Raw genomic sequence first — 13,413 nt, 5'->3', positions numbered from 1 at the left:
TTTTTCTTCAATGATTTGTGATCTTCACTGGTGTCCATGGATTACATGAAATCTTTCCACCTTTATCCACCTTTGTCATGGTAGGGAGAACACGACAATGGAAGGGGGGGTCATCTATGATAGAACAAGGGTTTAGTGCGTGTTAGTAATTAGGGCTTTAGTCCCAATTGCCCTTAGTGGTGGATATGGGCTGTCTTATATTCATGTGCATTTTTTTCTACAGGCATGTTGTGGGTGACAGGTCGTAGTCAACAGTCATGCAACACGTTAGGGTAAGTAAGGGAAGACGTAGGCGTGTTGTACGTATTTTTCACTTCCTAAGGAAGTGCTGTTCACGAGATGCGTGCACGCTCCGTGCTGCAGCCGGACTGTTAGAGACAATCAGAGTGTCGTTTGTGTGGATGTCCCACCGGCGTCATGCGGACACTTCCATATCACGTGCACGGCGTGGCGTAAGCATCACCTGTACCACATCAGTGTGCGTGACTTCCACAAGCATTAATACTTCACGACACACTTGCCACACGCATGACAATGGCACGTTCCGTTTTCATCACCTGCCTTGACGGTGCGAGCCTCAAGAGACCTGCAAGACCCACCCGCCTTTCTCTACGACCCGAGTAACCCAAAAACCCACAGCGCCTGCATGGAGGGAAGTTACTCACAGGCTCAACTGGAAACAGCACAACATGTGTCCCCTTTTTCCAACCGCATTTTTATGTCTGCTCCTGATTTACAACAATTTCAATCAAGAAAAACTGCACTTTTGCAGCCACTAGAACTTGGGTTGACGACTGCAAAAAGACATCTTCTCCCTACTCTAAAGTGTGGCTCACTGACACGCTATCTTCGCCTCAGTCAATGCTCACAATAAACGCTGGACACCATGTCTACATCACTTTCAGAAAGTTAAAAGGATTAAGCTCTGTATTGAGACTGCAGTTTTGTATTTATTTTTTCTAAAACACAAAAGGAAAAAAAGAGGAATGATGGGGAAATGAAGTGTTTGTCTTCTGTTCCCTGTGTCCAAAAGGAAACTTTGTGGTTTTTCTGTCTTTTTTTTATGCCCTATTTGGACGGCATATGAATACATATTGAACAGAATGTAGCTGACAATTATTTACTTTTCTTTGGTCAAAAGAGCACCTGAACTGTTTGTTTTGCATGTCTGTCATTTTGTCTATTTGAAAACGAAAATAAAATGTTAAAAGAAAATAAAGACATACTGCACTTTTATTTTAATGTTCTTTATATATATGTCCTCCATTGTGAGGATAAATTCCACAAGAACATTTTGAAAACACAGTTTTCATTGGAGTGAATCTTTGAGAAACATGTTTGCATTTTCTGAAAAAGACAGAATCTTAATGAGACTCAAACACATCAGATCAGCAGCTCCTGAATCTCTTTATGTATATCAGGTTAATTTAGCTTTTTACAGTCAGACCGAGGCCAGGATGTTTGGCCTGATGTTCTGAACGTCGGAGGTTTGGGGGAAGCAGGCCTGTGCCTATTAAACAAACTGAAAGGCTTTTCAGCCCAACACTTGTTTCTGTGTGTGATCAAGCATCACACTTTCCACAGCAATTATGCTCCTAATCGCAGAGCATCGACGCAGAAGAGGGACAAGCCTCTGGGTATTAAAGGTGGAGATGTCTGCATGATTGGGTGTAGACGGGGACAATTTTGCTCTCAATCCGGTCCAACCAAACCCCCTTTCACACCAACAAGTCACAGTTGGGGAAGCAGCCACCCACACATGACATAAGCCCTGTTTTCATGCCACCCACTTCAAACGTCAAGCTTTATTTGTTGGCGTACATATGTTAACGCAAACGCATGTTTGGGCGGTTTCTGACTGTTCTCTCTGAATGAGGAGGCAGAAGAACTGCCTGAGGTAATCAAGGATGACATGATGTTTATGTAACCTCCAAGCCTCACAAACCAGATGCAATTATTGGCTCCAGGTCCTGGTGACCCCAGCCCTGTAGCGTTCCACGCCGCAAAACTCCACCGTCCCGAAAGCGGGCGGGGGGGGTGATGGGGGAAGGTGGGAACGCGGAGTGGAGGCGAGCAAGAGTTGAGCTCTTTTCACAGCTTCTGCTGACGAGAGCTCCCGCCGTCTAATGCAAAGTGACGGGCTCTTCAGTGGAGAGGGTGCGGAGCCCCCCAATTTCTGCCGGGACCCCTCAGCGGGAGCGGCGGAGAAGCCAAAGCTTGGGGTGGCGGCCCTTATTGTGGCCCAGCGAGTTGGAATGGGGCAGGGGCCTCATTACAACGCTTAACTGCACTCACAGGCCCTCATTAACCCACCACACCAGTGACTCAAATCAAAACAGACAATAAAAAGAGGTCAGGATGCAAATAAAAGCCCCCATTTCTGCCCCGTAATTCAGCATTTTATGACATTTTTAAACAGATCTCAGTAAACATGGAAATACACAACAATGGCTCAATTTAGAGGAATACATTTCCTCTGCTAAGCGTCTTCATCGGGTTTGCAGTCAGTTCCTGTTGGACTGATTCAGTGCAGACGTCTGGCCATTTGGTAATGCACTTCGCCCAATCCAATAAACTCCCCCCCCCCAAAAAAAAAGAGGCCGACAGAATACTTTAGGTAATGTGGGCTTGTAAAGGAGCTTCAGTGCAGAAGAATGGATCATTAGGAGTAACAAGCTCTTCATGGAGTTGCAGAGTGGATGCAGAGGATGAAGAGCAGGCGGATGAAGGCCGCTCAGCAGTTGGTTCAGAGGGAAGGAGGATTCATTCAGACTAGGGCTGTCCCCATCAGGGTTTGTTGCTTTTGGCCCTGATCCCATTCATTTTGAGATTAGAGTCCCTGATACTTTTATTTTTTACATTAAAAAAGGAAAGAAATGCAATAAACACATTTAACACTTAAACAGCCACTGCTGAGAAGTCTGAACAATCAAGCAAAAATTCAGCAACTATCAACTAGGAACAGCAGTTAACTACTAACTAGTAAAGATAGGTGAGAAAGTCTGGTTTCTGTTGCTTCAGGATCCTCAGAACCATTGAACATTTTTGATTTGATGTGATTCATATCTCCGTTAAAAATTCTATAAAAATAAAAATCACTTCCGTGTTCATGGCTAGCACATTTGAATGTAAACATTTGTTTGCTTTGGTTGTTTTTAAAAGCTAATTGAAATATTTGTTAAATTTTGCAACACTTCTTCCCAGAGTGTGCACTTTGTAGACGGTCACTTACCACCCATCTCTCCGTCATTGGCACAATTCTCATTAAAAAGAAACCAAAACCCAATCTTTTTTTTCTTTTGCGCATGCCTTTGTAGGTGGATGGATAGGCTCCAGCAGCCCCGTGACCCCGAAAGGGACAAAACAGAAGAAGAAGCCTTTGTAGGTCCCTGTTTGCATTAAGACCAACCAACAGAGACCGAAATAGAGAACGACAGAGTCTGAATCTGTGAATATCTCGCTAACTTTACCAAACTGCTTTGATGAGCCTCCTGTTCAAACTACAGCCGAATATACGGTGCTGCGCTTTACGGCAGTGAAATGTCATGATGAGGAAATGCGAGGATAAAAAAGCTACCAACTCTAAGAAATCCAACCTGACTTTGACTGTTTTTAGTTCTGGAGGTGTTGCAGCTGTGAGTTTCCACATCCAGGTGGACGGACAGCAGTGAACAGAAAATAAAGTGGTGAGACGGCTGCTATAAGGCTCTCAGCTCTCCAGAAACACGATGATGAGGTCACACCGTAAAGACCAGCAGGCCATCACATTCTGTCACATCATCAGCAAAGCTCTGCTTTCCGTTTTACTGCCTTGGATCTGCATAAGAAACAGACTGGAGCCCTGAGAGTTTAATGAAACCGCTTCTGCACAGCGACAGAGGAAGCCAGGGACAGATGGGTCCACTTACCGGCCTGGTTAGTGGTGATGTTGACCGAGGCGTATTGGGGGGAGTAGGGGCTCTGGTCTGACACCCCGTTGACAGCCTGCACCTCAAACGTGTACTGCGTGTGGGCCAGCAGGTCACTGATGTAGACCCGGGATTCTGTCAGGCCCAGCTGACGGGGTACAAACTGAACGTTGTCCCCACAGCGGGTGCACCCTCCCCGCCCGCCGCCGCAGCTCTTGCAGATGATGTTGTAGACGACGTCCTCACGGCCCCCAGAATCCCGGGGAGACATCCACTCCAGCATCACGGAGGTCTCGTTCACGCTGGAGATCACAGCCTGTGGAGCTGAGGGGACGGCTGCAAAAAACACACAAAGGTTCAGGATCAGGACCAGGTCCAGGTTAAAGACCAGGTTCAGGACCAGGTTCAGGTTCAGGACCAGGTCCAGGTTTAGGGCCAGGTCAAGGTTAGGGAACAGGTCCAGGTTCAGGACCAGGTTCAGGACCAGGTTCAGGACCAGGTCCAGGTTAAGGACCAGGTTCAGGACCAGGTTCAGGACCAGGTCCAGATTAAGGACCAGGTCCAGGTCCAGCTCCAGGTCCAGGACCAGACAGGAAAGGTTTTCATTAACCCGCTCTGCATCAAAAGCCAACTGTTTCCCAACACTCTCAAACATTTTGCCAAAAGAAATCCAGATAAATCACAAAAATATGCAAACAATAAATAAAACATAAGAGAGAAAAGACAAACAACAAGTAAACATTTACAAATATTTGCCAAAGCGGTCTTTTATGTGTGGCTTTCTTTCCGAATCTGTCTTAGAGCAAAGAATGAGACGGTTTCTCCAACTCAACGTCTGGAGTTTGGGGCCAAATGCAAAGTGACCACATGAATAATGGATCCAGGTCTGTATCGCATTACAGTAAAATCCTTCCTCCCTCCGCCCAGCAGCTCCAAAACATCCTCGCTTTCTTAAGCCTCTCAAGATCAAACATAAGACTCTAAAAACAAGAGGCTTTGGTTGTTTTTTTGTAACTCTGCAGAACCGTTTGGTCGTCACTTATCCCAATGTTTCTCCTTTTTGTTTTTCAGGTTTTAGCTTTAAGGCTTTTCACAACAACATCGTTGACACAAATGCTGCTGTTTCTTCAGGATGATGGATGGATGGATGGATGATGGATGGATGATGGATGCATGGATGGATGATGGATGGATGCATGGATGTATGGATGGATGGATGCATGGATGGATGGATGGATGGATGGATGATGGATGGATGCATGGATGCATGGATGCATGGATGGATGGATGGATGGATGGATGGATGGATGGATGGATGGATGGATGGATGATGGATGGATGATGGATGGATGGATGGATGGATGGATGGATGGATGGATGGATGGATGGATGGATGCATGCATGGATGGATGGATGGATGGATGGATGCATGGATGGATGGATGGATGGATGGATGGATGGATGGATGATGGATGCATGGATGGATGGATGGATGGATGGATGGATGGATGGATGGATGATGGATGGATGGATGGATGGATGGATGGATGGATGGATGGATGGATGATGGATGGATGCATGGATGGATGCATGGATGGATGATGGATGGATGATGGATGGATGGATGGATGGATGGATGGATGCATGGATGGATGGATGCATGGATGGATGATGGATGGATGGATGGATGCATGGATGGATGGATGGATGGATGGATGGATGGATGGATGATGGATGGATGCATGGATGGATGATGGATGGATGATGGATGGATGCATGGATGGATGGATGGATGGATGGATGGATGCATGGATGGATGGATGCATGGATGGATGATGGATGGATGGATGGATGGATGGATGGATGGATGATGGATGGATGGATGGATGGATGGATGGATGCATGGATGGATGGATGGATGATGGATGGATGGATGGATGCATGGATGGATGGATGCATGGATGGATGGATGCATGGATGGATGATGGATGGATGCATGGATGGATGGATGGATGGATGGATGGATGGATGGATGCATGGATGGATGATGGATGGATGCATGGATGGATGGATGCATGGATGGATGCATGGATGGATGCATGGATGGATGGATGATGGATGGATGGATGGATGGATGCATGGATGGATGATGGATGGATGCATGGATGGATGGATGCATGGATGGATGATGGATGGATGCATGGATGGATGGATGGATGGATGGATGCATGGATGGATGGATGCATGGATGGATGGATGGATGGATGGATGGATGGATGCATGGATGGATGGATGGATGGATGATGGATGGATGGATGGATGCATGGATGGATGCATGGATGGATGATGGATGGATGGATGGATGGATGCATGGATGGATGGATGGATGGATGGATGATGGATGGATGGATGGATGCATGGATGGATGGATGCATGGATGGATGGATGATGGATGGATGCATGGATGGATGGATGGATGGATGGATGGATGGATGGATGGATGGATGGATGGATGGATGCATGGATGGATGGATGCATGGATGGATGCATGGATGGATGCATGGATGGATGATGGATGGATGGATGGATGGATGCATGGATGGATGGATGGATGGATGATGGATGCATGGATGGATGGATGCATGGATGGATGATGGATGGATGCATGGATGGATGCATGGATGGATGATGGATGGATGCATGGATGGATGGATGCATGGATGGATGATGGATGGATGGATGGATGGATGCATGGATGGATGCATGGATGCATGGATGGATGGATGCATGGATGGATGATGGATGGATGCATGGATGGATGGATGCATGGATGGATGATGGATGGATGCATGGATGGATGGATGGATGCATGGATGGATGGATGCATGGATGGATGATGGATGGATGCATGGATGGATGGATGGATGGATGATGGATGGATGCATGGATGGATGGATGCATGGATGGATGATGGATGGATGGATGGATGGATGCATGGATGGATGGATGGATGGATGATGGATGGATGCATGGATGGATGGATGCATGGATGGATGATGGATGGATGCATGGATGGATGGATGGATGCATGGATGGATGGATGCATGGATGGATGATGGATGGATGATGGATGGATGATGGATAGACAGACTTTAATAATCCCAAGTGATATGGAATTGTTGTTTCTACTGAAAGCGGTGTGCAGATGACTTAGTTGTTGTATTTTATTTATTTGATGTTTTTGGTTGTTCCTCGTCAGTCACTTCTGGTTCATGTTGAGAATCTTCCACAGCTTTTTTTAAATATTTTTTATTATAGTCCTGAGACTACATAAGTGTGTCAGTTTTGTCATCGTCAGGTCATCTGCTCTGTTTTCTCTGTGGCTTTGGGAAGTTTCGTTTTATTCGTTTCAGGTTGAAACCTGTTCTCCTGCCTCTTGGATCCTCCAGTTTCTGACAAAACCACACACAACATAAACATTAGAATAAAATCAAGTGTAAAATGTGATCGAATGAAGTAAGGAAGTTTTTCTTTTTATTAATAAATCAAATTACACATCCAAATGTTAAAGTCACTTAAAATATGTATCAATATTTGAACATTTATCTGTAACAGCAGTGATGTGTCAAATTCTAACTCTACATGTGTTGTTCTGTTATGTGAGAAAGTCTATAATTTTATTTCTAAGTTACAGATAAATGCAGAATAGGCAGTCACTGATAAAAAAAGTGTTTTTTTTTGTTTGTAAATACATTTTCTGTCAGATTTTTGTGAAACTCTTTTCAGATAAAAGCATTTAGTCGTTTTTTTCTCTATTTTCATTTCAGAAACTGGTTTGTCCACCATAAACTAAGAGTTAGGATGCTTTTATTTTAAAGGTAAAAAGCCTTCATAATTACTGACATTTCTCTGGATGCCTGCAAAGGGAGGCCAAATGTTTGTTTTGGACGCCTCGGTGTGTCGCTGCCAGAATGAGTGTATTTCTTTAGGGAGGATTACTTTAGTTTTATTTGGCGAAAAAAGTGAAACAAGAAAAGGAGAGGAGCGTTTAAAAATGTCTACCCTAAATAAGCCATCACCTGAAGGGCAGCATGGAAGTAATTTTATGATGGAAGATGGGCTGTGCCCTCCACGGTGTGAAGGGCATAATTACTATGTCTGCTTACACAACCCCCCCACATGGGGGGAGGGCGGGTCCACAAAATGGCTGTGACACTATAGCCCCTTTGAGCCGACTGCATTCCAAGCTGACAGCGCCTCTTCCCTCCAGTCGCCCATTTACACCCTCACTTTCAGGGCCGATGTCCACTTTGTTGAGTGTTTTCTTGGCGTTTTCTCATGGCGGGCCGTGCGGGGTTACTGTGGCTGGGAAGGACCCCCTGTGCCTCCTATTGGCCCACTTCGTGGAGCCAAGCGTCACAGGCAGGGAACGTCCCACACGGCGTGTGTTGAGTGGCAGGACAAACAAATAAACAGCAAGATTTGGTGTGTGTGTGTGTGTTTTGTATTTTTTTTAACCACGAGCACCTCATTATGGCGGCGGCGGCGTCTTCCGGGACTAATGAGATAAGCAATTCCCCTCCGCCCACAACATCCCAATTCTGAATCGATCACTTCTAAATGAACGTCCTTTCTAAAAAGGCTGCAATTACCAGACGCTGGAAGGAAGCCCACTTTAGGGCCCTTTTTTTTGGGATGACTCCTCCCTTCTGGGGGGGGACCTCTAATATCCCTTCCATTAGCTGGTGGGCCTCTCTGATGGGCCCGTTGTCTTGCTTTAATCAGACAGGGCCCTGCTGCGCTTAATGCGGTTGACGTGACGCTGTTGCTTTCTCATTCACAACAGCTGCTGGGCTCCCAGAGCCGGGCTTATGCAAATCTCCTTTGTTGAGGACCGTCAAATCTTTTCCCTCCTCTCGGCCTTTCAGCGCGCAGAGTGCGAGAATGAGGAAAAAACACCACTGAAACATTGAAAGGAGGCTTTTTTTCTCCCCTCGGATGCTCGCGCATATGCACTGCTCGCATTCCTGCCTCATCTCATTCTGTGTCTCTCTTTCACACTCGGCCCCCCCTCCTCTGCTCACTTCTACTTTGCTCAAACCGTCCTCCTCTTTTTCTCTTCCCCCCCCCCCAACTTCAAATTCAAATTCTAATTCAATCGGCCTCATTGGCATGACAAGAGACAGTTTTGCCCAGGCTCATTCTGGGACGCTGACCCCTACACGGCTCCGCGGCCCGGCCCGGTAGCCCCCGGGGTCAGGTTTGGAGAAGGAGCCGTGTGATGTTGAAGGAGGGCAGCTGAGGCTTGCCTGTCAGGTCACGTCCACAGACAGCGCCGCCCTGGGCGTGTTTGTGTGAGCGACGGCTCTGACAGGCCTCCTCCGTCAGACAGACTACACCGTTCTTTGATCTGGGGGCTCTTCTGCTGCGTGAGTGAAATGCACGCCTGCCATAACGTTCATATCTGTGACGCTAAAGCGGGGACTGTTCACTTGTGAGTGCTGCGATTGCAAAGCCCAACAACGTTTGTGGGACACGTACTGGTGCAGGGCATCTGGAGAGGATCAGAGTCGGTGCGGTAATATCCGTTGCGGCAAACGCAGTTGATGGCGCCTTCGCTGGTGGTGCGGCTGTTGATGGGGCATTGCAGGCAGAGTTGATCCCCCTGGGTGGACTTGAAAAACCCCGATGGGCAGGCTGGAAGAAGATACAAGAAAATCAACCGTTTACTGCACTGAGAGAACAGAACCCTCGGAAATAAGTCACAACTTCTTACACCCTAAAGGCAAAAAAAAAGTAGAAAAATCTGCCAATGGGGTCAGAAAAATGGTCTTCCCAAGAAAAATTCTAAAGATTAAGACATATTTTTTTAAACTAGGATTATTTTGCTGTTGACAAACTTTCATATTAAGATTATTTTTCTTGCGAGACAGAAAATACAACATTTTTTTCTTGAAACAGATTCAGTTTTTCAGCTCTCTCAGCATCTCAGATTAGACTGCAGAAAGAGGTAGCCTAAAAATAGGAAAAGAACATTTTTAAAAAATAGCAAAAAGTAGTAAAATGATCTGTCTATGCAGCAAGCCGTTTCTAATTAAAAAGTATCTGATAATAAAATGTCAAAATCTAGAAACAAGCATTCAAAAAGGGAAAAATGAGCCAAAAAACCTCAACTGTTAGAACTACTAAAAATTAAATGCTCTACAGCCCAATAAGTACTGTTTGTTAGTTCAAAGCAAATGGTTGTTGTTTTTTTGAGTTTTTATGGATCTAATTGTAGTTCATTTTGATTAAAATGACGAAACAAAACTAGTTTAATGAGTGGTAATTATTCATTTTAAAACAAAACGTGAACAAAACAAAAATAAGATCTTAAGTAACGTGTCGCACAGCCTCTGGGTGAGAATTGGTCATACATGGAAAAAGTGAGAAAAGTTATAGTCTTTCTGTGAAATTTTCACAGATGGATCAGGACTGAACCACGTTAAAACCACGGAGGACGTACGAATAAACCACGCAAAGAACACGTAAACCAACGTAGACCATGAACCGCGTGTGATTATTATATGAAATGCGTGAAAGGTCCATTACACATAGGTGGAACGGTTGTAGAAAGACACACATTTACATTATAAAATCACACACATTTCGTAAGATTTACGTAATAATTGCATATAAACTAAGTGAAATACGCGTAATCTGCGTAATTCCTAACCGCCCAAAAGTTTTGAACAGCTCAAAACCGAATTCAGGTAAAGACCCGTCGGCCGAAACCCTCGACGGACATGACGAATGAAGGAAGTACTACGTGTATCACGAAAGACCGAAACTTCATACATGCAAAATGTATACAGTGGCTGTGTAACACGGCCTTAAGGACAAGTCGGTCACTCTCAATAAACCCTCATATTGTGGTCTTTAAAGCAACTGTGTTCAATGGTAAAAACTGTTTAACAGGCTTCTCCGTGTTATGAAGTAATTCTGTTTCGTAAAATGCATTTAAATGTCCATTGAACATTTCTGAAATCAAAGAATTTGATTTGTCTTAAATCAAGTTTTTCTTTTTCAAGATAAAAAGGGATTTGGACTAACTTTAACAATAATGTCCTTATTTCTAGGAACTGTGCTGACTTAGAGAAAAGCTTGTAGAGGAAAGAGAAGTTCAAATCTGGATAAATCTATTAAATGTCCAAAAATGAGGTTTAAAATCTTGGCAAGGATCAAATAGTTTGCAGTGTACAAGGCATTAAACATCAAAATGTTCAGCTTTAACTTATTTTAAGCCCCAAGATTCTTTTCTGGAATGTATTAAAATCATCTTTACGCATGCAGCAGACTGGTTTTGATTGAATTCAGCATTGCATGAGCTGCTTTTCATTCATAATTTAGTGTAGATAAGAGACGAGATAAAAGAACAACCAGGATAAACCACAATAAAACACACAACACTTTTAGCTGCTTTTTCTGCAGACATGGCAACATGTTGCTCTGAAATATTCACCCCACAGCTATCACAAAAATATCACATTTCCTTTTTTTTAAAGAGCATTTTAAAGGTCTTTTTCTGGAGACCCAAACAAAGTAATAATAATTAGATTTATCACAGAGCTGGAGGGGTGTAATTACTTTGTCGGCCACTAAATTTTAGTGCATGTGATTGTGTGCCGGAGTCTCCCGCTGCACACGAAAGCAACAAATCTGTGCGTCACAAAGGCGTCATTCACCTCTGATGAACAACTTAAACCAGACCCGTCCGTACAAATCTCTTTATCCTCCAATCTACACTCGCTTTTGCTCCAAAACGAGGAAAATAAAAATAAATGAAAGAAATGTTCTCGGGCATTTGCACCTACAACGTGGCGAGTGCTTTTCTTTTATCTCGGGCCAAAAAGAAGAAGAAAGAAAAAAGCAAAAACCTTTGTGGTTTAGCTTCAGGTAATGCAGCTCCCACCTGCCCCGACCATGGAGAAGAAAGTCCAGAGGGGTTGGAAGTACAGTAACCAGAAAATTCCCACCAGAGACCTGCTGCTTCTCTGAAGATGAAGAAGCCCTTCAGGTCTTTCAGTGCCCTGCTGAGGAAGAACGCTTCTCCTGTATGGATCTCACTATTTTTAAACACAACATTGATTCAAAGTAAAAACCATGGAGCTAACGCAGGTTTCTCCTGTCCACTGAGCTTTGCATTTACAAAACTTTGAACAAAACGACTCACAAATGTCTCCAAAACTAAATAAAGCATCATTTGGCCGTAGTTCTAGCTAAGATCTAACATCTGGAAAATGACAATTCTGCAGCTGCGTGTAAAACAGGTCAACACAAACTTAGTCCTGGTCTCTTTCTGAAGTTTTTGTCATAAAGATGCAACACTTTAAGCTGAAAACCCACCGTCACCTTCCCAGTCGGGACAAAGAACAAGGACTCATGGACATGTACAGGTGTAACTAAATCCTTGGTAAGTCTAAGCCTCACCAGCAAGCATCTTCAACATCACATCCACACGAAGGCGTTTGTCTCTGCAGTGACACATTCTTAAATATGCTGAGTTCACACCAAATGCGGTTCAAACGGCAAATGGACGCTTGTCCAAAACTGTGTTCATAGACTTGCTGTTCCAGACGCGTGTGGGTGGAGCTACTGTCAAAGGGCTTAGCCTCATCACTACATGGAAGCATTAGCTGTATATCAATCATCAATAATCACGTCTCCGTGTCCCGGTTCATGAGGTGAGCTTCTATGGAAGCATCTGTATTTCATGATTCAAAATAAAAGTCAATACCGGAAATGATTTTTCATTTTCACAATAAAGCTGCGTTCGTTGACTCAAAAATAAAATGAAAAAGCAATCCGCCCAAACAGTTTTTCTTTTTCTTCTTCAACGCCGCTCATTCTGTCACATAATTAAAATGATACAGAAAATGGTATTTGACATTTCATTTTCAAAAAGTTCTCTGGTAAATGTGTAGCAAAATTCAATTAGAAATTTCTAATTTGACAATTCAAATGGATGAACTGAAATGCTTTTTCATTGTCACAATGTAACTGCATCGAAATACTCAAAAATGAAAAATCAATACTTCAAAATTCTACTTAAACACAGCTCATTCTGTGACATCATTAAAGCGATTAAGCAAAAAGGGGGATTGCATTTTTGCATGAAAGAGGACGACCGGTCATCAACATCCCTGTCCATGCGCGTGGCCTCAGCATCCGGGAAATAGTGGAGGTGTTTGGGTAAGTCGCCATACCATATATGGCAGAATGATTAATAACGGATTGAGGTAAACTTTGTATAACTCCTTTTATTATCATCCTAATGTTTGCAGAAGTTGATGAGGGTGAGCATCCACTACTATGTAAGGCTAGTGTTAGTGCAATAATAACAATGTCCCACCATACAGATCTCCTCCATCAACGAGTTCATTCAATTTAAACTCCACTGACAGACCTGACGCTCAAATCCCGCTGCACCATAGAGAGATGATGCGACTGCGGTTCCCTTGAGGCT

At 44.1% G+C, this 13,413-nt stretch overlaps 1 protein-coding gene across 4 annotated transcripts in view; it reads right to left on the bottom strand.

Moving 5' to 3' along the window:
- ephb2b (eph receptor B2b) overlaps positions 1-13,413 on the bottom strand; it is a 148,135-nt gene that overhangs the window by 38,607 nt on the left and 96,115 nt on the right. For all 4 annotated transcript variants that reach the window (XM_023955298.2, XM_023955295.2, XM_023955297.2 and 1 more), the window contains exons 4-5: positions 9,450-9,605; positions 3,909-4,244 (exon numbers count right to left, since the gene is read on the bottom strand). In XM_023955298.2, coding sequence (XP_023811066.1) covers positions 3,909-4,244; positions 9,450-9,605 — 492 coding nt within the window. The remainder of the gene's footprint in view (positions 1-3,908; positions 4,245-9,449; positions 9,606-13,413) is intronic.

This window comes from Oryzias latipes, chromosome 5 (assembly GCF_053564925.1).
Source record: "Oryzias latipes strain Hd-rR chromosome 5, Olatipes_Hd-rR_3.1".
Lineage (NCBI taxonomy): Eukaryota > Metazoa > Chordata > Actinopteri > Beloniformes > Adrianichthyidae > Oryzias > Oryzias latipes.
Note: the sequence above shows the minus strand (reverse complement) of the source record. Positions and strands in the feature narration are given on the sequence as shown.